Here is a 27,306-nt window from a genome sequence, read left to right as displayed (position 1 = left end):
AGAAAGCAAGAAGCAAGCTAGCCTTCGTTAAACGTCAGCTAGAAAGGGAAATGGGCCCTTTTTGCGACATTGTTTTCATTGTAAATGACTAAATACAGCTCACCTTTAAGGGACCTGAAGGCCAGGAGATGGGATCAAGCTCCATAAGTTGTCGAAAGCCTTTTCACTGTTATGCCAAATTATGGGGGGTGAATAGAAAGGGATAAATGGAGCGTTGTGGGGTCTTGCTGTTTTGTTTTTTTCGGTTTGCAAAAGCCAAGGACAGAGGCCCTTGACAATCTGGGGTCGACGTCGGTCTCGCCTCCCACCACCGGGAAGCCAGCCGTACATGCGGGAACTGGAGCGCTGCCTCCTCCTCCACCACCACCAGGGCCGGGGTGGGCGTGGCAAAGCCAGGCCCGAGATTCTCACGGGCTCCGAGATCTGCTCGGGAAACCCCTGCTGGGCTCATCTCTGACGCACTTCCGGAGCGCGGGCGCAGGGAATCGGGCGGCGGCTGCCAGGGATCCGGGAGCAGAGGCATGGTCCTCACCAGGTCTTCCCGGCGTGAGGCCGGGGTTTCAGGCCCTTCGGCCGGAGGATCCCGACAGAAGGTAGGAGCTCTTGCCTCCCCCGAATTTCTTGCCCTCTGTAGACCGGCACTGAGGCCAGCGGGGCGGCACCAGAGCCGGCGGTGAAGGAACGCGTGGACCGGGCGGGAGCAGGCCTGGCCGGACCAGGCCGTAGCCTGTGCAGGGAACTTTAGTCCTCCGTGCTGGGTACGGAAGAGAAGCGCAATGATGTCCAGGTGACCAGACCCCCTTAGTGCAGGCGCACTGTGGACACTCTGCCACGCAAGGTGACTTCCGGCCCCCACGCGCGAGCCGCCACGCCTGGGCCCACGGCTGGAAGCCGCTGGCGGCGGCCTCATCCACTTCTTACGTTGTGTAGGGGCGGCTCTCTGCCTCAGTGGCCCTAGCCTGCTGCAGTGCCGTTCCCCGCGTTACACGATAAAAGGTCTCCGGAATGAAAGTGAATGGGAATGTGTGGCTTTAAAACTATGAGTTTGATTTACTGCTTTTTGTTTTGTTAGTGCCCTGTTAACTGCTTATGAGGGACTGCCTCATTTGCTTTGTTTAACTCAACCTTTTCTTTGGGGGGGGGAAGGGTCGGGGTCGGTCATGGGGCTTGAACTCTGGGTCTGGGCGCTGCCCCTCAGCTCTTCAGCTCAAGGTTAGCACTCTACCACTTGAGCCACAGCACCACTTCCGGCATTTTCTGGTGGCTAATTGGGGATAAGAGTCTGACGAACTTTCCTGCCCGGGCTAGTTTTGAACCAGGGTCCTCAGATCTCAGCCTCCTGAGTAGCAAGGATTACAGGCGTGTACCCGGTTTAACCCAGCCTTAATTAGTGTCTTCTTTGGCTTGTAGAGTTCTGCTGCTGAAGAAATTCAAGCACATGCAAAAAGAAGGAAGGAACCTAGTTATGATGGCCTTACTGTTGAGGTTACAAAGAGCGCTGGGAAACAAAGTTCATCTAACAGAAACAGGCAGAACAAAACTTCAGGCTTACAGACAGAGGTCATTGAATTGTCTACAGACGGAGAAACCTCTGAAGCCGAATCCAATTGTTCTGTGTTTGAGGTCCAGGAACCCATTGTAAGAATAACTAGGAGAAGGCAGATCATAATTGCATCTTCTCCAGGTTCCAGTGTTAGAAAGAGAAAGAAAATAGCTTCAATAAAAGTGCCTCTTACTGAAGAAATAGTCTCCGACACAGAGTCTCATGCTTCATCTACTTCTAGTATAGTGCCTTCCACAGAAATAAGGGCTAGATCTAGAACAGATCCAAGCCAAGAAGCACATACAGGAGCTGTATCTGATGCTGAGTCATCATGCTCAGATATTTTATTTTCTGGAAATACACCAAGGACAGCAATCAAGAATATGCAGAGAAACTTACAGGTACAAATAGAGAAGAAAGACACTAAGACTGTATCCCAAAGTGAAAAACAAATCATGGATACATCTATGAGTTCAAAGGATCTAGATACCAAGAATACTTCTCAGTTATCAACAAGAGCACTTTCTCAGATAAATAAGCCAATTGTCTGTAATATAACAGAAGAAAAACAGGCCAATGTTGTCTCTCTTAAAGAAATAAAGAATTTGAATGAAGAGGACGTAGTAGTGATAGATGATGAAAAAGAAATTAACAAGAAAATTTCTCAGATGAAGAACCTTTCTAATCTTCAGAAAACTAGCCTTCAGCAGTTAAGTTCTCAAATGCATTCATCCCCCTCAAAAAACAAAACCACAGTAAATCCCTCCAATCAGAACTGTGAGGCTATAATGAAATCATTAGCTCAAAAATTTGCAGTTGTGGAAGTGGACAGATGGAATGAAGGAAAAAAAGGCAACATAAAAGGAAGTGACTTGACCACATTCAGTGATCTTGGTGGTAGTGATAAAGATGAAGAGGTTATAGGTGTAGATGGTGGTGGTACTGGTAAAGAGGATGAGTTGACAATTGTAGATGTCAGTGAAGACAAGAATAGCAAAGGGGATGTAGATCTTGAATGTGATACCACATTATGTAACTCTGAGCTAAACACGTCTCCGGATATTGGGGATTCTGTTTTATTAGTTCTCAGCAGTGATGAAAGCCAGCAATCTGAAAGCAGTGACAATGAAGAGGACACTCTGTGTTTTATTGATAATTGTGACCAAAAGGAGTCACGTGGAGACTCGAAAAACTTGTCATGTGATAATGCCTTGTTTGTAATTGACACGACTCCTGGGTTAAGTGCTGATAAAAAGTTTTACTTGGAAGAAGAGGAGAAGGCAAGTGAGATTGCTACTGAGGAAGAAAAAGAAGAGCAGGAAGAGGATGAAGGCAGTGAAGAATCATCAGATAGTGATAAAAATAAAGATGATGAATTTAGTGATGAGGACGATTTATTAAATAACACGAAATCTAAACTGTAAGTTTCACCTTTTTTTTTTGTGGGGGGGGGGTCCTGGGGCCTGAACACTCTGGGCCTGGGCACTGTCCCTCAGCTCTTCAGCTCAAGGCTAGCGCTCTACCACTTGAGCCACAGTGCCACTTCCTGCTTTTTTCTTTTTGCTTATGTGGTGCTGAGGAATCGAACGCAGGGCCTCAGGCATGCAAGGCAAGCGCTCTACCACTGAGCCACCTTCCCTTCCCAGCCCTCACCTTTATTTTTTTTCACCTTTTTTTCTGTTCTGGTCCTGATGCTTGAACATAGGGCCAGGATACTGTGCCTGGGTTTGTTTTTTTGCTTTTTTGTTTTTGGAAGGGAGAGTGAGGTAGGGAGGGGTAGCTTAGGACTAGAGCTCTACCAATTGAGCCACAGCTTCACTTCCAGCTTTTTTGGTAGTTGATTGGAGGTAAGAGTCTTACAGACTTTTCCTGAGTGCTGGCTTTAAACCGCCATCCTCAGATCTCAGTCTCCTGAGTAGCTAGGATTACAGGCATGTACCACTAGCTTACGGCTATTCCCCCCTCCCCTTTTTGTTGTTGTTGTTGTTGGTTGTGGAAATTGAACTCAGGGCCCGGGTTCTGTCCCTGAGCTCTTGCCACTTCCAGTTCCAAGTGATTTGACTAGAGATGAGTGTCGAAGGAGGCCTTTCCTCTCTGGGCCGGCTTTGAACCGTGATCCTCAGATCTCAGCTTCTTTTTTTTTTTTTCTTTTTTGTTGGTGGGTCGTGGGCTTGAACTCTGGGCTTGGGCGCTATCCCTCAGCTCTTCAGCTCAAGGCGAGTGCACTACCGCTTGAGCCACAGCGCCACTTCTGGTTTTCTAGTGGTTTATTGGAGATAAGAGTCTTGTTCCTGCTGGGGCTGGCTTTGAACCGTGATCCTCAGATCTCAGCCTCCTGAGTAGCTAGGATTACAGGCGTGAGCCATCAGCACCCAGCAGATCTCAGCTTCTTGAATGGCTTGATTACAGGCATGAGCCACTGGTACCCAGCTTATCCCCTTTCTTTTTAAAAGGAAATTGGAGGGCTAAGAGCAAGGCTTGAGTGGGAAAGTCTTAACAAGTGCAAGCCATGAGTTCAGATCTAGTATTGCCAGGAAAAAAAAAAACTGGACAGGGAAGCCCTCTTGCATGAAGAGAATTGAGCTACACCCACCCACCTGCCCTCGCAAACATACACCAAAGTAAGTTTTTGATGTATTTGTCAAATGGCCGGTTTAACATGAAAATAGGATATAGTAGAAAAAAATGAGAAGCAAGAAAGTTGCTGCCTTGGGTCTGTTATGGAAGAGCAGTTCTACTTAACCTTCTACCCTCACTTTTTGGGGGTTTGGTCGTAGGGCTTGAATTCTGGACCTGGATGCTGCCCAGCTCTTCAGCTTAAGGCTAGTGCTCTACCACTTGAGCCACAGCGCCGCTCAAAACTTAGCTTTTAACAGCCAATCCCTCTCATGCCCAGATGTACATTCAGAATCACTGTGATGGCACCGCAATAGAGTGATTTCACTTACCAGTAAAGGCTGGTTATGCTTTCAACTATTCAGTTTACATGAATAAAAAGGGAAATAAGTGATTTTAAGTCTTGAGTGCCCTTGCTTATTTAAAAAAACAAATCCCTTTGAGGCAAGGATCAGTGGTTCGTGTCTGTATCCTAGCTACCCTGGAGACAGATCCAAGGATCATGGTTCAAAGCCAGCCTGGGCAGGAAAGTCCATGAGACTTTTCCATTTAGCCACAAAAAGCCAGAAGTGTGGGTATGGGAGGGAAAAACTGGGAGAGAGTGAGGTAGTGACACTGTCCAAAAAGAAATGTATTCTTTACCTGACTTACATATCTGCAACCCCTCTGTACATCACCTTTAAAATAAATTTTTTTTAAAAACAAATTTTTTAAACCAGAAGTAGAACTAAAGCTTAAGTGGTAGAGTGCTAACCTTAAGCACAAAAGCTCAGGGACAGTGCCCAGGCTGAGAGTTTAAGCCCCAGGAATGGAATTAAAGGGAAAAAAAAATTGCTTTGGGCCAGGCACTATAATTCATTCCTGCAATCTTAGCTACTCAGGAAGCTGAGAGTGAGGATTATGGTTCAAAGCCAGCCCTGCAGAAATGTCTATTAGACTCTTTTTTTTGCCTTGAGCAGGGAAAGATCCCAAGCCCTAGGACTAGCAAAAAAGAAAAAAAAAATCCCTTTGATTATATAAATTCTTATCACATAAATTTAGTGGTAGTCTAGACTTTCCAAGTTTCATAACTTGGAAAGTGTTATCTTTCCAAGAACTTATCTTTCTTACTGGTAGAGGTAAAGGTGAACCTATAGATGAATTTGAACTGATATGCCAGGTACAATCCCTGTTAGCAACCCCTCTCCACCCTTTTTCTTTTTGACTGGTTTTAGGGTTTGAACCCAAGGCCTCATGCTCTGGTTCAGCTTTCATGCACTTAGCTGGCGCCCTACACTTGAGTCACACCTGTAGTCTGGCTTTTTTTTCTAGCTAATTGGAGATGGAGTCTCAATGTCTTTTCTGCCTGGTCTGGCTTCAGATAGATCCTCCATGTCTCAGCTTCTTGAGAAGCTAGAATTACAGGTCAAATCTCCTATGAAATCTACTGCATATTATATGGCCTAATGTTTTTAGAAGATCTGAGGATCACAGTTCGAAATCAGCCTAGACAGGAAAAAAATCTCTGAGCCAGGTGGCTCATGCCTATAATCCTAGCTACTCAGGAGGCTGAGATCTGAGGATCATGGTTCAAAGCCAGCCCAGGCAGGAAAGTCCATGAGACTTTTATCTCCAATAAACCACTAGAAAACCGGAACTAGTGCTGTGGCTCAAGTGGTAGAGTGCTTGCCTTGAGCTGAAGAGCTGAGGGACAGTGCCCAGGCCCAGAGTTCAAGCCCTACAACCGACAAAAAAAAAAAATCCTGTGAGACTTTTATCTCCAATTAACTACTCAAAAACTGGAAGTGACGGGGCTGGGAACGTAGCTCAGTGGTAGAGTGCATGCCTTGCAAGCATGAGGCCCTGGGTTCGATTCCTCAGCACCACATAAACAGAAAAAGCCGGAAGTGGCGCTGTGGCTCCAGTGGTAGAGCGCTAGTCTTGAGCTGAAGAGCTGAGGGACAGCGCCCAGACCCAGAGTTCAGGCCCGATGACTGGAAAAAAAAAAAAAAAAAACTGGAAGTGACACTGTGTTTAAGTGGTAGAACACTAGCCTTGAGCACAAAGAGTCTCAGGGAAAGTGCCCAGTCCCTGAGTTCAAGCCTACAACCAACCAAGAAAAAAATCTGAGGAATAGGTTTGGATGAGTTCCCAATAAGTATTTTTGTTTGTTTGTTTAGGTCATTATTTATCCTAGAGTTTCTTCTAAATGAATGTACTGACTTAAGATATATATTAACCCAGTTTTTTCAGTAACTTCAAAAATAATTTTTTTTTTGTCATTGACAGTAAAGAGCTGAACAAGTAATTTTTCTTATTTTAGGTGCCAGTTCTCAGCTTTTAATTGCGACACTGTTGCTGAGTTTTTTTGCTCAGCCTAGCATTCTACTCCTTGAGCCATAGGTCCACTCCCAGCTTTCTTTTCTTTTTTCTCTGTCTGCCTGCCTGCCTTTTTTTTTTAGTTAATTGGAGGTGACTCTCATGGACTTTCCTGTCCAGGCTGGTTCAAACCACAATCCTCAGATCTCAGCCTCCTGAGTAGCAGGAATTACAAGAGTGAGCTACCTGTGCCTGGTGTGATTTTTTTTTTCTTTCTGTAATGCAGTCTTGTTTCTATTTTGATTTTTTTACTTGATATTTAAGTGATCATTTCTCTTTCAGTCTGAAGTTGACAAGTAGCAGCATAGATCCTGGACTAAGTATCAAGCAAATGGGTGGTTTGTATATTAATTTCAATGCAGACAAACTACAGTCCAAGAAAACTCTAACACAGATCAAAGAGAAAAAGAAAAATGAGGTAAGTTATATGAAGTGTCTTTTCTTTAGAAATGTTTAGTCCTTTGGTAAAAGATTCATTTTCCTATAGTAAACCACATTAGCCTAATGTTCTTGTTTTTATTTGTCCATCTCACTTGAACAGTCGTTTTTTAAAGAATGAATATATCTATGAAAAATTATATCTGAAAGATTAACTCAAGATCAGGATTTCTAGCCGGGTGCTGGTGGCTCATGCCTGTAATCCTAACTACACAGGAGACTGAGATCTGAGGATCATGGTTGAAAGCCAGCTCAGGCAGGAAAGTCCGTGAGACTCTTATCTCCAATAAACCACTAGAAAACCGGAAGTGGTGCTATGGCTCAAGCGGTAGAGTTCTCGCCTTGAGCTGAAGAGCGCAGGGACAGCGCTTCAGCCCAGAGTTTAAGCCCCACCCCCGAAAAAAAAATCAGCATTTCTTTCCTTGTACCCCCTAGTGATGATCCAAGGTACTCTGTTTTTTTGCTATATTTTCAGAACTTGTTCTATACTCTTGAAATCTGAAAAAATATGTATGTGCAAATAGCAATAAAATTTTACATATAGGCCAGGTATGGTGGCTCATAAATGTAGTTAGTCTCAGCTGTTCAGGAGGGTAGCAGTTCAAGCCCAGATTATACAAAAAGTTCGACTCCATTTAATCAGTAAGCTGAGTATGGTGGTGCATGCCTATCATTTCCACTGTTTGAGAAGCATAAATAGGATCATGGTCCAGGTAGGCTTTATGGGATAAAAACATAAATATGTGGGTATTACTAGCAAAAAGGGGCAGGGTTGTGGCTCAAGTGGCAGACTACCTGCCTAGCAAAAGGGAAGAGGAGGCCCTAAGTTCAAACACCAGTAGTGAAAAAAGAATGGACAGATAGATAGATAGAGAATTGTTAGATTAATACTAATTTTTAGTTATGGCCAGTATCTTCTCCTTTCTCCCAGATAAACATTTTTTTTTATTTTTTTATTGTTATTGTAAAGGTTGTGTACAGAAGGGTTAGTTACTAAGTCAGGTAATGAGTACATTTCTTTTTGGACATTGTCATCTCTTCCCTCAACTTTGTCAGATCTGTATTTTCTAGTCTTGATGACTTCAGACCTTAGGATCCAGGTAACCATTTAGAAGTGCATTTCTTCCCTGCCTAAACTAGCCATTTCTGTATTCTCTGCCAGTTACTGACACCAAAGTCTTTCCCTTGTGCAGTCAGTCACCCAGCTTTGGAAATGATGCCTTCTCCTTTTTTTGAGCCACTACACCTTTAATTCTCATCAAGTCTACTCCAGTAATCTCTTTATGGGTCTTGCTTTTGTTTTCACTTTTTTTCTCCTCCAAGCTTCTCAGTTTCTGTCTAAAAACACAAATTTGACATCATATTCTGCCTAAGTCCTTCCTGGAACCACTGTACTGATAGCAGTTTTGTAAGATATAAATGATTCTTGCCAAAAAAAAAAAAAAATGCAACCATCAAGAAACTGATCAACCAACATGTACTGATAGCAGTTTTGTAAGATATAAATGATTCTTGCCCAAAAAAAAAAAAAAATGCAACCATCAAGAAACTGATCAACCAATCTGACCATACAAAATGTAAAAACATAAATGGGAAATTATATAAAACCCAATTTTATATCTTTATAGCTTCTGCAGAAAGCTATTATTACACCTGATTTTGAACAAAAACATTGTGTTGCACCATATAGAGAATCAAAGCATCAACTTCAAAAAAAACGGAGGGTAAGTACAATGACTTCTACTATCTAAATTTATATGAGCTTGGCTATCTATTTTCAGACTGTACACCAACTACATCTGTGTACTGATTTATTTATAAATATAGATTGCTCCAGGCTATAGTTCCATCAACAAATGTAGGCTGGATTTTCACGTTTTTGTGACACTGAGCTACATCCCTAGCTCTACAAAACGTAGCCTTTTAAAAATATACCTTGAAAGCAGTGACAGCCCCTGTATAGGCTTCACTGTCCACAGTGCCAGTAGGTGCTAATAGTGCTAGTAGACTGACAACTGTGAGAATGGAAACAGTGCCAAGTTATCAAGGGCACTTGGAGGCATTGAAGATCGTACCCTAGTACCTAGTACCATTGATGTGTATAGCACCCTGGTGCACGGTTAGCCAGCCATTCAGTAATTTATGAATGAAACAAGATAAATTATTGGCTGTGAGTTTTCAAATGAGTAAGTTTTTGTTTGAGAAATAATAACTTCTAGATTGAAGAGACATCTAAGTAACTGAATAAAAATGTTAATACGTTTACATATAAGCTCCTGGAATAAAAATATTTTTGTAAATTATCTCTACTGTGGGCCATTTTTAACAATAAAAATTCAGCCTTGTTATTTTCTCAGCAAGTTTTCAGTTCCAGTGCAATACAAAATAGATTTTAAGGATTCATTTATGAAAACTGATAATGCTATATCATTGTTACTATCAATGCTATTATCAAAGAAATTTTTAATTCCTTTGATAAATATGATTTTAGAGATGTAACTCTAAAGTAGCTTCTTAATTCATGAAGCTTTCTGTGTAATTTTTGAGGGAATGAATTACATGTACTTTTCAGATTATTGAAATTAGAATGTTTTTGAAATCTGAATTTCAGAAAGAGCGACAAAAAACAGCAGGTGATGGCTGGTTTGGTATGAAGGCTCCAGAACTAACAGAGGAACTGAAAAATGACCTCAAAGCACTGAAGATGAGAGCAAGCATGGACCCAAAAAGATTTTATAAGAAAAATGATAGAGACGGCTTCCCTAAGTACTTCCAGGTATGAAGCAAGCAGAAGAGTGGCTGTGTTCTTTGGGTTTTCCTTTGGAAAGCAGCATAGTGATCTGTTTAATGTTAAAACAGATCAGTTTAGGAAGTGGCGCTGTGGCTCAAGCGATAGAGCACTCACCTTGAGTTGAAGAGCTGAGGGATAGCGCCCAAGCCCAGAGTTCAAGCCCCACGACCAACCAAAAAAAAAACAGATCAGTTTATATATGAATACGGACCTAAATGACCAAAACACAGTTCAGAGAGATCATCTTGTAGTGGGTTGTCAATACAGAGTGACAGGGTTAAGCCAGGCACCGATGGCTCATGTCTGTGATCCTAGCTACTCAGAAGGCTCATATATGATAAATACAGCTCAAAGCCAGCTCAGGCATGAAAGTTTGTGAGACTCTTTTATCTCCAATTAACCATCAAAAATCCAAGCTGGGCACTAGTGAATCATGCCTGTAATCTGAGGATTGTGCCCAGCCTTAGCAGGAAAGTCTATGAGCCTCTTCTCTCCAGGTAATCACAGCAAAAGCCAGAAGAGGCACTGGCTCAAGTGGTAGAGTGCTAGTCTTAAGTTCAGGAGCCCAGGGACAGTGCCTAGGCCCTGAGTTCAAGCCTTAGTACCAGCTCACACATACCAAAAAAAAAAGACAAAAATAACAAATTCTGGCAAATGTAGTTAGCTTGTGTGTTCTGTTCCTATCTGTATTATTCCTTTCTACATTTTGAAAACTAAACTGAAATATGGAGGCAACTTGTCATTCAGATATTGCATGACTTACTTCAGTCGACTGTTCACAGATTGGAACCATTGTTGACAATCCAGCTGATTTCTACCACTCAAGAATTCCCAAGAAGCAAAGGAAAAGAACTATTGTGGAAGAACTGCTGGCTGATGCTGAGTTCAGAAGGTAATAGAATTTGTATTTCATTTTACAGTGGGTACTTTTTCTTTGAAATATGCGTAAATACAAATTTTCAGGATAAAAAATTATTTGTTTAAAACTCATTATACATTGATATGAATATATAATTTAATGAAAACAAAAGTAATATACTACAATTCTTTCTAGTGTCTGCCACAATTAGGGCAAGTAGAGCCTCACACCTGTTTCTGCAGGCAGCCTGGGGAAACACCACTGCACATGCAGGAGAGAATCAAGGGTGACAGGGCCAGCCGTGCTAAGGGTTCTTAAGAAAATTGTCTTGAAAGGCTTACAAATTATTGGTCTACAATGTTTTGTAAGGTTCTAAGAAACATATCATCACTGTTTTTGTAAACTGTTTTGCTATGTCCTTCTTACATTTTGCACTCCAACATTTACATCCCTATTTAACATCACCTGGTAAGTGAGTCTTTAAATCACTAGAAAGACAAGGAAGAACTGCCTTGTCCACTGTTCTATCCTTAGCTCCTGCCACAGGTCCTCCCAACACATGATGGCAACGTAGGGAAAACATTTAGAACCCTTAAGGGTATGTGAACTTCTAATGTCTGTTGTAATGTGCTGTAAAACACCAACATACAATCTTTCTTTTCAGATACAACCGAAGGAAGTACTCTGAGATCATGGCTGAAAAAGCAGCAAGTGCAGCAGGCAAAAGATTCCGAAAGAAGAAGAAATTTCGCAATTAAGATTCATCAAGCAAAATACAATATTGGACATTTCTCTTTATTTGCTAAATATATTTTTAAAACTAACACATCATGTAATTTAATACAGATGCTGTTTGTATAGGGATTTATTTGGAAATAAGCCCTGTATTATAGTCTTGGACAAAAACATTTTTGATAGTACTGGGGATTAGACACAGGGCCTTGCTTATGCAAGGCAAGTACAAAGCAATCACTCATTTGCTTATTTATTTTTATTGGCTTATATTAATTGTACAGAGAGGATTTCATTACTATGTCTCATACACAATTACACTGTATGACCATCAGTCTTTCCCCCTCTATCATTCCCTGCCCCCCTTAAGAAACAGTATCTCCCAACAAGTTTCCTTGTTTCGTACAAAGCACTTTTAAAACAATCATAACTACTTCAGAGCTGAGAGGGAATAGACAATATGAAGACAGAGGTACCAATCTTTTTATCCTATTTTAGTCACTGGTGTTTTCAGATCCAGTGAGTTGTTTTAGCCAAGTAACCTAAAAACTCTAACATGAGGGTTATACCAGTTAGCAAGATAATGGAAGGCTATGCGTTGCTTACCTCTGTGGCCTCCAAAATTGGCAGTTGTGTGATTTTTTTCTCTGATGTAGGAATTGATTCTAGAGCATTTATGCAATGGGCTTTTCCTTAGTAACTATTCCTCCTTTTCTTTGTTACTGTGTAACCATCTTGAACTGTACTAGTCATAAAGAGTTCCTAGTCTGAACATTCTGGCCTTCTGGCTTAATCTAGTCTTTTTAACAAAGTACTTGTAAGCCTAATTTTAATGAGTAACAAAAAAGGCCCAGGGTTTATTTCCCTTGCTGTGGTACCTACCCGTTTCAAACCACTGAAAGGATGAACCAGAATTAATTCCTCCTTTTAGGGTTTTTATCTCATATTTTGTCACAGTCACAGAAATATTCCTTAAACCATCATCCTAGTTGGATGTGAAATGTTATCACATAGCTGTGAACTGGAAGACTATTTTAAACAGGTAATTCAATAAGATTGAGTATAACTTAATTTTAAATATCAAATATACAAGTAACCTGTTAAGAGAATTGAAGAAAAGATCTCCACAAAAGATGGTTTCACTAAACAAAGGTAACCAAAAAACACTTAGATATGAAGAAAAAGTAACATGAATGCTGCTGCTTTTTAGAAGATTTAACTTTTAGTACAGCTCTCCCCTATATTAGTCTACAAATAACATGATTCCAGTGGACACTTGCTAAGTGTTGAATCAGACTAGCTATGAGTAATGTGTGGAAATTGTGGATTTACTCAGACATCCACCTTTCTAACTTCCTATCCAGCTTAATGCTTACTAGTTAGATATCCTTGGTGTGTTTGATATTTGAGATGTTCTTGCGGGACAAAAACTGGTCCTCCCAGCTTATGAGTGGGTGCATATGGTCACACCATCTCACATAGCTGTGTCTCCTGGGACTGCTGTTAAGTATTCCAATTAGTAAAATTCAAGAACAGGCAAGGAAAACGTTCTTTTAGAAAAGGTAATGAGGGGCTGAGAATGGGCTTAGTGGTAGAGTGCTGCCTAGCATGCATGAAGCCCTAGGTCCAATTTCTTAGTAGCACATAAACAAAATGCTGGAAGTGGTGCTGTGGCTCAAGTGGGAGAGTGCTAGCCTTGAGCAAAAGGAATTCAGGGACAATGCACAGGGCCCTGAGTTTTAAAACAGCAAATTCAAGAGTTCAGACATCAACAGAATATAGAACCTGATGCATGTAGGAATTAATTATAATGTTGGCAATTTAACTAATATAGAAAAGGTTTCTCCTTCCAGCTCATAGGTTGCTGGGACAAAACTTGCCTGAAATAAAAATATATTTAATAAGTACAGTATGATTATCAGACCTAAAAGCCAGGAAAGATTGACAAGTCTAAATTTATGAGTGTATTGAAAAATAACCATAAGCAAAATCAGGAAACATGAAAGGAATTTTATTGCCACAAAGAGCTGTTTTCCTTAATGTGTTAAAAGGAAACTGCAAACCTGTAAGAAAATGTCATCTTAGTAGATGTGAATGACAATAGAGAAATGAGCACAACTAAAGAACATAAGTCAGAAAAAAGTCCAAATTGCCCTATGTATGAAAAGAAGCTTAGTTTCCCTCACAAATGGCATGAATCAAAAACTGCAACTAGAAACCATGCCTCGTGTGGCAGCAGTCTCACCTCCCTCTGACAACAATGTGCCAGTGTGCCAAAGAGGACAGATGAAGGGTGCTGAAACAGCTGCGAGCCAGCCACAGCAGTGTCCCAAAAACTACTCACTGTGTACAACTATGTAAGAACTAGGTTGTTTACTTGGAAATAGGAAATATTCCTATAGGAAAATAGTAGACATTGTAGATGTCCGTTTAGATGTTAATCTGACATACTGAAATAAGCACAGCATACTGCTGTCTTTTAAAAGGGTACATATTACATTATTAAAAGCACCAGGTACACAATAAGACAACAGAAAAAATTACTGATAACATGCCTTAAAAAATACCCAGGTGGAGCTGGGAAGGTTGCTCAGTGGTAGAGTGCTTGCCTTGCATGCATGAGGCCCTGGGTTCAATTCCTCAGCACCACATAAGAAAAAAGAGAAAAGCCAGAAGTGGCACTGTGGCTCAAGTGGTAGAGTGCTAGCCTTGAGCTGAAGAGCTGAGGGACAGCGCCCAGGCCCAGAGTTCAGGCCCCATGACCAGACCCCTCCCTCCCCCCCCCAAAAAAAATACCCAGGTGCTCATGGTTAAGGCCTGTAATCCTCCTAGGTTTTCAGGAAGCTATATAATGTGGGTAGGGACTGGACGGGACGGATAAACAGTAAGGGGAGCGGTGACATTGTCCGAACAGAAATGTGCTCTTTACCTGACATAAAACAGTAACCGCTCTCTGTACATCACCTTTATACTAACAATTTTTAAAAATAAAAAATTTAAGAAGTCAAAGTATACCGGCTTGCGGAGGGAATATAGCAAAAAAAAAAAAAAAAAAAAAAAAGACGAAGAGGCGTTTACTTCTCCCTGCACCTTTCCTGACAGTTTTGGATTTTGTGTCTTGCATAAATCACCTTTTTCATTGTTAGAATGATTTTTTTTTTTTTTTTTTTTTTTTTTTTTTTTTGCTAGTCCTGGGACTTGAACTCTGGGCCTGGGCGCTGTCCCTCAGCTCTTCAGCTCAAGGCTAGTGCTCTACCACTTGAGCCGCAGCACCACTTGCGGCTTTTTCTGTGTATGTGGTACTGAGGAATTGAACCCAGGGCTTCATGCATGCTAGGCCAGCACTGTAAGCCACCGTCCCGGTCCTGTTACAGTGATTTTTCAGTATGATTTAATTTTTGAATTAAGGTTATACCGAAGGGATGGCCATTTCCTAAGTCAGGCACCGTATGATTCTTTTTGGACGGTGTCACCCCTGTAATTCCGTTCTTTCCTTGTGTTATTCGCATCTAATGCACCCCTAAACCTGAGCAAAGCCAAGAGCTGTCCAAGAAAGGACGAAACAGGGATTCCTGCCTCGATTTGACCGTAGGCAGACGGACCCCGGGGACCTGGGTGCGCTGGGCCGGTGGAGGACGGGGAACGGGGGCCGGCCTGACCAAAACGGCGGGCACTGGGGTCCGGAGCGGCCGCCGGGAACCGACCTTTCCGGCCGGGCCCCTGGGCCCGGGACTGTAGTGCCGGCGGCACCCATTGTCGGGCTCCAAACCAGAGATCCGGGGCTCCCCCCGCGCTTCCATCCAGGCCCACACCGGAGGCCCGCGCCTCCACCGCCGCTTCCGGGGACCTGGATCGGCACCGACCGGACCGGGCCGGGACTGCAGAGCGGGCACAACGAATGCAAGGGAGGTGAGAGCTGGAGACGGAGGCGAGAAAAACAAAGGACGGAGAGACAGGAGGCCATCGGGGTAGAAAAGACATATAACACGGGTTGCAAAAACATCACGACTCCGCCGGGACTCGAACCCGGAACCTTTGAATGCCTTCAGCCTCTAGAAGTCCAATGCGCTATCCATTGCGCCACGGAGCCACCTGTTGGAGTTTCCGCGCAGCTGCCGTGTTAAGCCAGAGGCTACGGCCCCGCGCCCTGCCCACCGCCCCCACAGCCGTCTCCCGCCTCCGGGTCCCGGCTACCGCGCCCCGGACTCTGCCAGCTGAAGCAAATGAGGACCACCGGCCGCGGGCGCCGGGCTCCCCGGCTTCCGCCTCTCCCGAAGTCCCGGAACCCCGCGAGCGGAGGGCAGCGGGCCGCGGAGCCGAGCTGGGCGGTGCTGGAGCAGCCGCCGCCGGCCTCGGCCCCCGCCCCGGACCCCGCGCACAGATCACGGTGACGCCCGTCCCGGAGACCCCTCCCCGCCCGGACCCCCGCCTACCGGGCCTCTCCGGAGACCGCTCCCGCCGCGCCCCCGCGCCGCGGGCCGGGGCCGGCCGTTGCGCCGTTGTGCGGGGCCGGTGACGCGGACCCTACGTCGTCCCGGGAGCGGAGCGGCGGAGCAGAGCCGCCGCCCTCGGGCCGCGAGGCGCGGGCAGCGACCCCGGCCCGGCCCGGCCCGGGCTCCCGCCTCGCCTCCGCGGCCCGAGCCTGCGGCCGCGCGCACGAGCCATGGCGCCATCTGTGTGCGTGCTTGTGCGTAATTATGTGCGCGGGGTTCGGGAAAACGGGGTTGGGGCCGCACTGCGCTCCCCCATAGACGCAGAGCCCAATTTCAGAGGCATCCGGGCTCCGGTGGCCTCCACGGAGGGCGCCGCGCAGCCGCCGGGAACCGTGCGCCCCAGACCCGCGTCTGCGCGGGCGGGGGCGCACAGGGGCAGCGGGGAGTGTCGGGGTTGGGGGCCGCCCGGGGATCACAGGTGACTAGGGCCCGCGGGGGGCCAAGCGAGGCCGTTCGGAAGAGGACAGGAACGAATTGGGCCCGTGCGGCTCTTGGGGGCTCCACTGATTCCCATCAACGCCACGCTCGAACGCGACGGCGGAAGGCAGAGCGTGGTTGCTAAGCAACCACTGCGTCCGGCCGCATCCTGGGCACCGGGTTCCAATCAGCGAGCGGCTCTCCGGCTCCGCCCCCTCGAGCCGCTCTCAGGCCCCGCCCCTCCCGGGAGTCGGGGCGCCGCGCACCGGAGCCCGGCCAGGCGCGGCCCACCCTGTGCTCGTCCCCCGCCCCTCCACCTCCCCTCTCCAGGCTTCGAACGAAATAATAACTGCAACTGTCTTATTTACAGACTAACAGGCTCGCTTGCGACGTTTCGCGGGTCCGAGGAGAAGGACAAAGAGCCTCCGCCGGGGAGGGTCGGCGTGTTTGGATTGGTTCTCTGAACCGGGATTCCCACGGGAACAAAGCGTGCGGACCGCAGATGCATGTTTGCACGCCAGACGGCTCGCGTTATTAGGGAGGAATGCTGAGCTTGGAGGACTTGACGTTACAGTAAGCTGTAAGCCATCCTGCTCTTTGTTCCACGGGAGACATTACCTCATCTCCCAGCATTGCTCGCTGCGCACACAACCCTGAGAATCGTCCCAAAGAAAGAGCCATGAGTCTTGCGTTCCGAGCCCATCCAACGAGTGCCTGCGAGGACGCTAATGGTGGATCGCCCCTGCAAACTGAGCAGGCCGATTTCCTTCCACCCTGATGTAACAACGGTCCGGGGCAATAAATGTTGTATAGATAACAACACTTGTATAGATGGCCCCTGAAAATTCATTTTTAGAAAGATCTTAGCATTACATGCAAGAAGAATCCTTAGAGGCACAGAACTAGCTCCTAAAATAGAATATGCCCTTAAGTCGTATATATTTACACAAATCTTTACTGAACTTGAGCCTATGCGTGGCACCAGTGACATCTTACAGTCTAAGTTCAAATGCAGGAAGAAATACTCAGTGCTCCTGTGGAAAATCCAGGCAGGAGAATTTTGCCAGAGGGTGTTGGAGCCATGGTTAAATAATTCAGATTCATATATAAAAGTTCAGGAAGGTGGAATTAGAAAGGAAAGGATATGCTAATAAGCAAAGATGTTCCTGTGTTCAGGTACAATGAAACTCGAATAAATGAAGTTTAGATACTTGTTTTCTTCCACCTGTTAATACTAAAAATAAAAAACCCTGTGTCTGCCATGGAAAATAATACTGGGATACAAGAGAATGCGGGGAACCCAGATTTGAACAAAACACCTTTGTAAACTATCAAGTTTGTTCTTGAAGATTAGAAAAGGAATTGTGAGTTCTATAGGCAGTAAAAAGAATTTGGTCGCCCTCTGGGGAGAAAAATCCAGTGAGCTACCCTTTTACAAATTAAACAACTGATTCTTCAACTGCAGCAATTATGTATGTACAAGATGAAGGAAGAATTCCTACAGGGGGAAAAAAAAATAGCCTCTTCTTCTCGCCAGCAGAGGGAAGCAAAGCACGGGTTATATTGTCAGCTTGCAGGGAGTCGATCTCTGCCTTTCTGCCCTTCCCTCCACACACACACACAAAACCCTTAAACATTACCTTTTGTTGATCATTGGGAGTTCACAGTACCGACCTGCTGTCTGCTGTAATACATTTCAGGTTTGAACAGCAGGATTATTTTCAAATAAGTATCCTCAGATAAGTACATACTACTCTTATAATTATAAAACACACCTCAAAAAGAAATCTTCCAAGGATAGTGTGTTTTTTGTTTTGTTTTAAGGCAAAACCTCTGGTAATAGCAAATTAGGATTATAGCCTTAGGAGTTAAGTTTCTGATACTAAAATCTTGACTATGTCACTTATTTGAAGGCCTTGATCCTTCACTTCTCTAAACCGTTTCCTTATCTGAGAAATCACTAAGCTGTTAAAAGGATGCTGGGAGTTCATCTTTGCAAGAATTTGTTTCAGCCCCAGCACAAGTTTCTGGCATGAGTTAAACTTCAATGTGGAACAGTTGTTTGCTATGACTGTTATTGGTAAGCATCTCAATAAAGAAATCTAGAGGAACAAAGTTAAGTTCAGATGGAGCATCAGCCAAATTCGTTGCAACCCCAGTGTGCTTCCCACCTGTCCACCTTCCTACCACACTCTGGCCCAGCCATCAAGCATACTGTTTGTTATTAAGAACATTTAGCTCCTCACCTGAAAACATTCTGCCATGTGCCTCAAAGATTCCTCCACAGCTCTTGAAACTTTCCAACAACACGTTTTCCCAAAGTAAGTGTGCAGGCCACCCCTAAAGAACTTACTTCTGTCTTGCCAAACAAAATTTGGAGAATTTAAGCAACAACATCCTGTAGTGTTGAGTTTCAGTTAGGCCAATAACTGAACTATATAAGGTGTCAGAATGGGAATAGGGACTGGGTTCCCATGGTTCACAGTGTAATTCTGGCTACTCAGGAGGCTGAGATCTTAGGATGGTGATTCAAAGCCAGCCCAGGCAGAAAAATCTGGAAGATGTGTGTGTGTGTGTGTGTGTGTGTGTGTGTGTGTGTGTGTGTGTGTATGTGTGTGTGTGTGTGTGTACTAGAGCTTGAACTCCAGGTCTTGGTGCTGTCCCTTAGCTTTTTTGCTCAAAGCTAGTGTTCTACCACTTGAGCCATAGTTCCACAGTCCAGGTTTTTGCTAATTAATTGGAGATAAAGAATCTCACAGACACTTTCCTGCCTGGACTGGCTTCAAATTACAACCCTCAGATTTTAGCCTCCTGAGTAACTAGGACTACAGACAGGAGCCACAGGTACCTGACTTCTCTTATTAACTTCAATACTCACATCTTAAAACTCCACAGAAATAATAAATAATAAATCTGATTTATTGGGCTCCCAAAAACTGACCTTATGACCTTTTTTGTTCCACTGTGGGAAGCTGGGGAAGAAAAGTTACAATGTTACATGTCCACTGGAACCTAGGTTCAGACCATCCCAGAACAAGCAGAAGAAACACTCCAGGCTGCCTTCCTTCCTCACAGTCAAAGGTCTGGGCAGAGGACCTCAGCTAGATCATGGACCAGCGTGGGCTACAAATTGATGAATGAAAACATGTAGAAGCCTCTGCACTCCCAGGATTCCAGCTGTTGCCCCTACCCACCACTGATACCAACAGTCCCTTGCGGGTACAGATCTTTGTGGTCATCAGCTCTCTGAATCTATTAGCATCATTACCCATTCTTTTGATCATTTGCCATTGCTTTAGAATGTCCTTTGTTTTTGTTTTTTTTTTTTTTGGGGGGGGGTCCGGTCGTGGGGCCTGAACTCTGGGCCTGGGCACTGTCCCTCAGCTCTTCAGCTCAAGGCTAGCACTCTACCACTTGAGCCACAGTGCCACTTCCGGCTTTTTTCTTTTTTCTTGTGTGGTGCTGAGGAATCGAACCCAGGGCCTCAGGCATGCAAAGCAAGCGCTCTACCACTGAGCCACCTTCCCAGCCCTAGAATGTCATTTGTTTCACCTTGTCTCCATCATGTTCTAGCAGAACAGAAAGGACATCTAACTATACTCAAACTGTAGTTTCAGCCTAATAACTAACTCACTTTACTTGCTAATCCAATTTCTTCCCTTTTCTTTTGCCAGTGTTAGAAGTTTGAACTTAGTGTCTTGCCCTTTTGCTCAGCTTGCTTGTACAGGGCTGGGCTTCCAGCCCTGCAGAGTGCTGTTTATTTGAGACAGAGTGTCACCATCATAGACTTTTCTTAACCAAGCTGCCAGCCTAATTTTAATTATGCATGTATGACTTGGTTTGGTGTGTTTGGTTGGTTTTGTTTTTGTTTTGTTTTTGCTAGTCCTGGGGCTTGTGCACTCAGGGCCTGGGCACTGTCCCTGAGCTTCTTTTGCTCAAGGCTAGCACACCACCACTTGAGCCATAGTGCCATTTTTTCTGTGTATATGGTGCTGAGGAATGGAACCCAAGGCTTCATGCATGCAAGGCTAGAACTCTACCACTGAGCCACATTCCCAGCCAGTTTGTTTTTAACTTATTTTTTTAAAAAACAGCTTTGTGGGTTTTTTCCCCTTTCATATCTGTCTCCCCTCTCTTCCTCCCTGCCTTTTGTCCCTCATCTCCCCATTCAAGGAACTAAGAGCACCTTTTCCACTTGAGACAGGCAAGGTCACTCTCCTCCTCATCCCACTGAGCATAGGAGTGAAGGAACGTTAAAGACAAGGCCAGGACACGAGGAAACGAGCAACTCCAAGGCCAGGCCTCTCTCCAAGGCTATCTGAAGGCCAAGCTCTACCTAACACCCTCCACACAGCAACCTCCACACTGAAGTCTCTGTCTTCCTCAATTTTCTTGGCAAAATTAATCAACCTTTACTTCCTATTCTCCAAAACCATGCTCTGGTTATTTAAGAATTGGCATCAGATTCACAGGACTGCATTTTTCAGTATCAACAGCAGAGTATGGGAGAATGGATTTTTTTTTTTTTTTTTTTTGCAGGTGAGGGTAGTTTCCCAGCCACCCATTCCCCACCCTGCAACCCCAAGGTCTCATCATTAAAGCTGGGGCTGGCTGTCAGTGGGACAGGCTGGCTTGTCTTTTCCTGTTGTCTCTGGCAAGGCAGACAGCTTGGTTTGGTGGGAGTTATAGGACCTGGGACATTTCTTCATCCATGTCACCTCTCTGAGGTGGAGATGCTGACTTCTGTGAACAGGATTGGCTGAGCTGCTCACCCCTGACAGGACAGGAAAGGCTGAAAAATGGTAGTTTATTGTATGAACAAATTACTACAGACCCTAGCAGGTTAAAATAGTAAATGTCATTTATTTTTCCCTCACAATTTCTTTCTTTTTGCTTTTCTTTTGTCAGTAGTGGGACTTGAACTCTGGGTCTACGCACTGTCCCTCAGCTTTTCAGCTCAAGGCGAGTGCTCTACCACTTGAGCCACAGCACCACTGGTGGTTTATTGGCTATAAGAGTCTCATGGACTGTCCTCTGGGCTGGCTTTGAACTGTGATCCTCAGATTTCAGCCTCCCAAGTAGCTAGGATTATAGGTGTGAACCACCCACACCTGGCTTCCCTCATAATTTCTGTAAGTCATAAAACAGCTTAGCTTAGTATTTCTGGCTCAAGGTCTCTCATGAAGTTGTCTGGGGCTGGGAGTCTTGCTTCTAGGATGACTCAGTAACATGGGTGATGGCAAGAAGCCTCAGTTCTTCCCACATAGAGCCCCCCACCCACAGGGGCTTTGTCCCCAAGAAAAGAGGGAAGGAAGAAAGAGGTGGAAACACTCGTTTTAGAATCTAGCCTAGAAAGTCACCAGCACTTCTATTCTCTGGGTCACACCATGCAACCATGCCACAGTATGATCGGGTGCCATCTTGGAGGCTGGCTTCTACAGCATTTGCAACCTTGGTCCTGCCAGTACAGCATGGCATATAATCTGCCCCACTCCACTCTACTTGACAAACTCAGAGGAAGACAGCTGAAGTGATTCAGTTTTGTTCTCCTTCCTACTTACTTTCACAGAGTTGGAAGCTCCCATGACTGAGAGACTTGGGCTTGACTCAGACTTGATATCCAGCCATCCATCTGAAGGAGGCTCACGGGCATGTCCTTGCTCTACCATTCTTTGGTATTTGTTTACTCCTTAAAATGTGTGTGTGTGTGTGTGTGTGTGTGTGTGCACGCACATGTGTGTGTACCAGTCTTTAGGCTTGAACTCAAGGTGTGGGCACTGTCCCTGAGTCTTTTTTTTTATTTTTCTCAAGACTAGCCCTTTACCACTTGAGTCACAGTTCTACTTGTGGACTTTCCTACCTATGCTGGCTTTGAACTGTGATCAGCCTCCTGAGTAGCTAGGATTACAGGTGTGAGCCACTGGCACCCAGCAAGTTTGTGGGGAGGGGGGGGCTAAGAAATAGCTCCCTAGGCCAGGTGCTGGTGGCTCACACCTATCCTAGCTATTCAAAAGGCTGAGATCTGAGGATGGAGTTTCAAAGCCAGCCTGAGCAGGAAAGTCCCTGAGACTCTTATTTCCAATTAACTACCAAAAAGCCAGAAATGGCATTGTGGTTCAGTGGTAGAGCACTAGCCTTGAGCACAAAAGTTCAGGGATGGTGTACACACAAGCTCACTGTAGGCCAGGAGTAGAATATGCAGGAAGCTACTCTGTAGCTCCTGAAAGCAAACAGAGAGGGGGTAGGCTGGATTTTCAGGACCAGGCGACTGTGGTGATGGCCAGTACAGGCTGTCAGCGGTGCCAGGGGGAGCTGCCAGCTCAGAGGTGACACTAAGAGGATTACAGGCGAGAGCCACCAGCACCCAGCCCACACCATTTATTTGACACTAGCATTACACCAGCCAATATCTGCCTCTTTTCAGGACAAAACCAGTTTAGGAAATGAGACTGTGGCTCTGAGCTAGAGTTGGGGTTGGGGGTCTGGGTGTGGCCCTCAAGAACCTCGTGCTTTCTCAGTGAGCTGGTTGCCTGTGTACCACCTCCCTCACTTGTTCTTGCATGTGGTGACAATGTTAGACACCACTGGGATACCCTGAGACTCCATTCCAGAACTGCCTAACCCTCCAGGGGACTTAGCCCTGTAATTGGGGTTGGTTGCTAAGCGGAAGGAGATGGCTTGCAGCAAAACCCAGGTAGGGAGCCCTAGCCAAGTCCAACAAAGCTGCCTCTTACACCTCCTTGTCCTGCTCAGGATGCCTGTGTTCTCCCGTGGAGAGGGGGAGAGGACCAGGGACCCCTCCCCATGTGCACCCCTGCCACCTGGGCACACAGAACAAAGCACAGAGGAAATGTTTAAATCGGATTAAGTGCTCTTTTTTTAATGAAAGAGAAGAAAGGAGGAGGAGGAAGGGCCCTGGGAGGCAACTTTGGGCTACATACTGGGGAGAGGGAACAGGAGACAAAGAGGTTAGTGTGTTAGTGTAGGAGAAAGCCTGGGGGGGAACGAAAGCCAGGAAACAGAGTGAGTAGGGAAAGAGAACCATGAAGAAAGAAGGAGGGCTGTGCCAGGAGGAGGTGGAGGGCATGGGGAGGGGGGGAGGGCATGTGGCACGTGCGGCAGGCATGAAGACCACAACAGCTGCCAAGACGTGGTCAGTGCCCTCCAGACAGAGCTGCCCTCCGAAGCCTGGAGATCACAATGGCCCTGAGCCTCTATGATGGAGAGGGCCAGCCCAGGCTCACCCCTGGTTTCCTTGCACAGAACAAGACCCCACTCCTTTGGCCCACAGGCCCATGGGTGAACTGCTTCCGGCTGCTGGCATGTGTCCCAGCACAGGGGGACTTAGAGTGGGAAAGCAGTCCTTGCTATCCGTGGTGCCTTGTTCTTTTCGAGTCCTAACATCCACAGGAGCAGCGAAGCTGGGTAGATGGAGCTGATGTTGCTGGCGAGGGATGGGATCTCCACAATTGCTTCTGCACAGTAAGGACCTGGTGCAGGGTAGGTGTCCTGGTCAAAAAAGGGGAGCATCCAGCACAGCAGACTCACTGGCAGTGCACTTGTAATAAGAAAGGTTTGGGGCTGAGAAGGTGGCTTAATGTTTGAGTGCTTGCCGCCCATGCATGAAACCCTGTGTTCAATTCCTCAGTACCACATACACAGAAAAAGCCAGAAGTGGTGCTGTGGCTCCAGTGGTAGAGCACTAGCCTACCTGCCCAGGCCCTGAGTTCAAACCCCAAGACTGGCAGAAAAAGAAAAAGAAAAGGTTTGGAATCAAGCTAAATGTCTTCTAATGTTGTTAGTAGAATTTGCAGATGGGCATCTATTGATGCCATGGAACCTAGTATCAGAATGGAATTCCAAGTGTGTGTGTGTGTGTGTGTGTGTGTTGCCCAAAGAAGACCACCACATGGTTCAGGCAGAAAAGAATTTATTGGGAGAGCCAAACTGCCAACTGTACTCTAGGGTAGGGTGTAGCGTGAAGCAGTGTGAAGCAGAGATTATATAAGGAAGGAGGGAAGGAGGCATGGCCACAGTGGATGAGGAAGTGACCTCACAGCCTGGGGGACCTCCCACTGCCCCCTGGTAGGCAGCAGCTGGGTGACCAGTTACCTGGGTCACAGGCTGGGTGGGGACTTCTGGGGAGGGCCACATGCAGTTGTACACAGAGAGAGAAAACAAAAGGGAAGGGGTCTACTTGCCAGAGAAAAACAACGAGAAGGGGCCATTTTTTCCCTGGTGGACTTAACATGCCGGTCCTGGGGCTTGAACTCAGTCAGGGCCTGGGCACTATCCTTGAGCTTTTTTTGTTTAAGGCTAGCGCTCTACCACACACAGCTCCCACTTTTTCTTGTTGGTTAGTTGGAGATAAGCATCTCACAGACTTTCCTGCCACAGCTTTCTTAGAACTGCGATCCTTGGCTCTCAGCCTCCTGAGTAGCTAGGATGACAGGCATGGGCCAGCAGCACCCAGCCCAAGCCATTTATTTGACACATTTCAAATGGTGCTAGCATTTATACTAGCCAGTGTCTGCCTCTTTTCAAGGCTAAGGATGGAATTCAGGGCCTTGGACATGTTAGGCAAATCTTCCAACCCTAAGCTTCATCTCTGTACTCTCTATGATCTTCAAAGTAGACAGCTTTGTGTATACTACAGATATTTGGGGGACGTGGGGGAGGAGTTCTTCGGCTACCACCTCTGAACTGTGCGTTCAAGGAGTGTCTCTAAATAGAAGTTAAAGCACCTGTCCATGATTTCCTTGCCCCCTCCTACCCCTGGGTCAGGCTGGTCGTCTCCTGGTCCCTCCCTTAGCAGTCACCCGGATGAAGTCAAGGCAAGGTGGGCTTTGCTCCAGGCCCTGCTGGGCACCCTGGCCCTCTCTGAGTATCAGAGGATTTCAAGTTAATGGATCTCTGAGGGATTCACAAGGGAAGATGGAAGATTTACCCACCGAGGTCCTCTCTATGTGGAAAGGTAAGTGATCATTCAAAGGTTTCCTCAGCTCAGTACTGGTGACTTAAGATATAGTACTTGATTTGTGACCCAGCCCCTAGCACAGCTCCTAGAACCTTCGTTTTGGGGGGAGCTCTGATCTGGTTGCTAGGAGTACTTTTTGTTACAATCTTGGTTTCAGGCTCTGGTTTCTAACACAAAGTGTTAAGACTCATGATCGCTGGAGTGATAAAGGAGTCATTTTGTATGTTAATGAAATAACTTGGGGGCTGGGAATGTGGCTTACTGGTAGAGTGCTTGCCTCCCATGCATGAAGCCCTGGGTTTGATTCCTCAGTACCACATACACAGAAAAAGGGGCTGGGAATGTGGCTCAGTGGTAGAGTGCTTGCCTCAAACAGATGAGGCCCTGGATTCAATTCCTCAGCACCACATGAACAGAAAATACCAGAGTGTTGCTATGGCTCAAGTTGTAGAGCACTAGCCTTGTGCAAAAGCAGCTCAAGGACAGCATCCTGGCCCTGAGTTCAAATTCCAGGACCAGAAAAAAAACAAAACAAAAAAACCACATACACAGAAAAAGCTGGAAGTGGTGCTGTGGCTCAAGTGGTAGTGCATTAGACTTGAGCAAAAGAAGCTCAGGGACAGAGCCTAGGCCCTGAGTTCAAGCCCCAGGACTGGCAAATAAAAAATAAAAAACTGAGGTGACTACTGTACATTAGCTTCAGGAGGTTCACAGGACCAGCCATGGGATAAGAAGGTCGGCACTTTCCTCTCTGCTTCCCAACTTCCTGGGGAACGGAGAGCGGCTCAGCTCAACCACCATCGGCATTGCCTGTGGAATGACCACCATAAAACTCCAGACAAGTTCATGCCACCATCTTCTGGGTTGGCGAACATCACCATGTGCCAGGTGGGAGACTGTGCTGAGGAAGAGTGGATGCTTGGCCCCCATCCTCACCTTCCCTGCCCTATGCCTCGCCCTCCTTTGGCTGACCCTGAGTTATATTACCATTGTAACCCAACAATAATAGCAAAATAGCTTCCTGAGTCCTAAGGATGGGGATTGTGGGAGTCTCTGACCCTAGTCAGAAGCGGGAGACAGTAGGGACTTGGGACTGATTTGTGAAAGGGAAGTGGCCTGTTCGGGGGGAGGGATGGGCTTAGCCACTAACTCGCCTGCAGTTAGTTCTAAGTTAGTTGGAGGACCCCTGGTTGGTTGTTGGCAAGTGTTGAGAATTGTTTGACATAGAAAGCCCCCACTTGCTGGATGTCACTCTTGTAGAAGGCAGGACAACCATTTTCTTTTTTGTCCGTGGTGGGGCTTGAACTCAGGGCTTGGGTGCTGTTCCTGAGCTCTTTTGTTCAAGGCTAGCACTCTACCACTTTGAGCCATAGGGCTACTTCCGGTTTTCTGGTAGTTCATTGGAGAGAAGAGTCTCACAGACATTCCTGCCCAGGCTGGCTTTAAACCCTGATCCTCAGATCCTCCTGAATAGCTAGGATTACAGACATGAGCCACTGGCTAGGAAAACCTTTTTTTTGGCTGTTTTTTCTAATGTTTCCTACAGCATAAGCTCAGGCTCTGCTGGACAGGTTTGGTGTGTTGGGGTGGGGTAGACTCTTTAACATTTCAAAAAGATTAACTTCTCAAATGGGCCTGAATTTCTTTTATAAATTGCACAGTCTTGTTATGTCATATGAGCTATATTTTAGGATTGGGATTTGATCTACTCTCAAGTAATTAAATTCTAAGAAGGAAAAAAAAAGAATCCAGGAAAGAGCTAAGAATGTAATACAGTAGCACAGTTTCTGTATTGTTCACTGTGCCCCATATATTTATAGAACTAAAAGCAAATGGGCTCAATGGCTGGTGGGTGTGGGGGTGGGGTAAATGGGGGAAGTGGGGGTATCTGCTGACCAAGAAAAGTGATTCTGAAGTGATCATTATAACAAGAAGTTGATTGGTCTGTTTCTTCTTAAAAGTATTATAATGAATGTTTAATTAATCCTTTTTTGTTTCACACACACACACACACACACACACACACACACACACACACACACACACACACACACACACACATTGCTAATGCTGAGTTCTCAC

The 27,306-nt window shown here is 45.6% G+C and overlaps 1 protein-coding gene and 1 non-coding gene across 2 annotated transcripts; one reads left to right on the top strand and one right to left on the bottom strand.

Moving 5' to 3' along the window:
* Window positions 1-422: 422 nt before the first annotated feature.
* On the top strand, window positions 423-12,109 carry Dnttip2 (deoxynucleotidyltransferase terminal interacting protein 2). Its single transcript, XM_070007703.1, has 7 exons — window positions 423-593; window positions 1,411-2,963; window positions 6,800-6,935; window positions 8,584-8,679; window positions 9,567-9,731; window positions 10,529-10,638; window positions 11,270-12,109. The coding sequence occupies exons 1-7, from the start codon at window positions 522-524 to the stop codon at window positions 11,361-11,363; spliced, it is 2,226 nt and encodes a 741-aa protein (XP_069863804.1). The 5' UTR covers window positions 423-521; the 3' UTR covers window positions 11,364-12,109.
* A 3,233-nt stretch (window positions 12,110-15,342) lies between these two features.
* Window positions 15,343-15,427, bottom strand: Trnar-ucu (transfer RNA arginine (anticodon UCU)). The gene is given in 2 exon segments: window positions 15,343-15,378; window positions 15,391-15,427. It is a non-coding gene; the product is annotated as a tRNA-Arg (tRNA).
* Window positions 15,428-27,306: the final 11,879 nt, after the last annotated feature.

This window comes from Dipodomys merriami, unplaced genomic scaffold (genome assembly GCF_024711535.1).
Source record: "Dipodomys merriami isolate MVZ:Mamm:240054 unplaced genomic scaffold, mDipMer1.0.p SCAF_7, whole genome shotgun sequence".
In the NCBI taxonomy this organism is placed as follows: Eukaryota; Metazoa; Chordata; class Mammalia; order Rodentia; family Heteromyidae; genus Dipodomys; species Dipodomys merriami.
Note: the sequence above shows the minus strand (reverse complement) of the source record. Positions and strands in the feature narration are given on the sequence as shown.

Excerpts from the sequence above, each read along its gene's own strand:
- Dnttip2 (XM_070007703.1), top strand. The coding sequence starts at position 522 with ATGGTCCTCACCAGGTCTTCCCGGCGTGAGGCCGGGGTTTCAGGCCCT. Across the intron at positions 2,964-6,799 it reads AATAACACGAAATCTAAACT|TCTGAAGTTGACAAGTAGCA; the intron begins GTAAGTTTCACC and ends TTTCTCTTTCAG. Across the intron at positions 8,680-9,566 it reads AACTTCAAAAAAAACGGAGG|AAAGAGCGACAAAAAACAGC; the intron begins GTAAGTACAATG and ends TCTGAATTTCAG.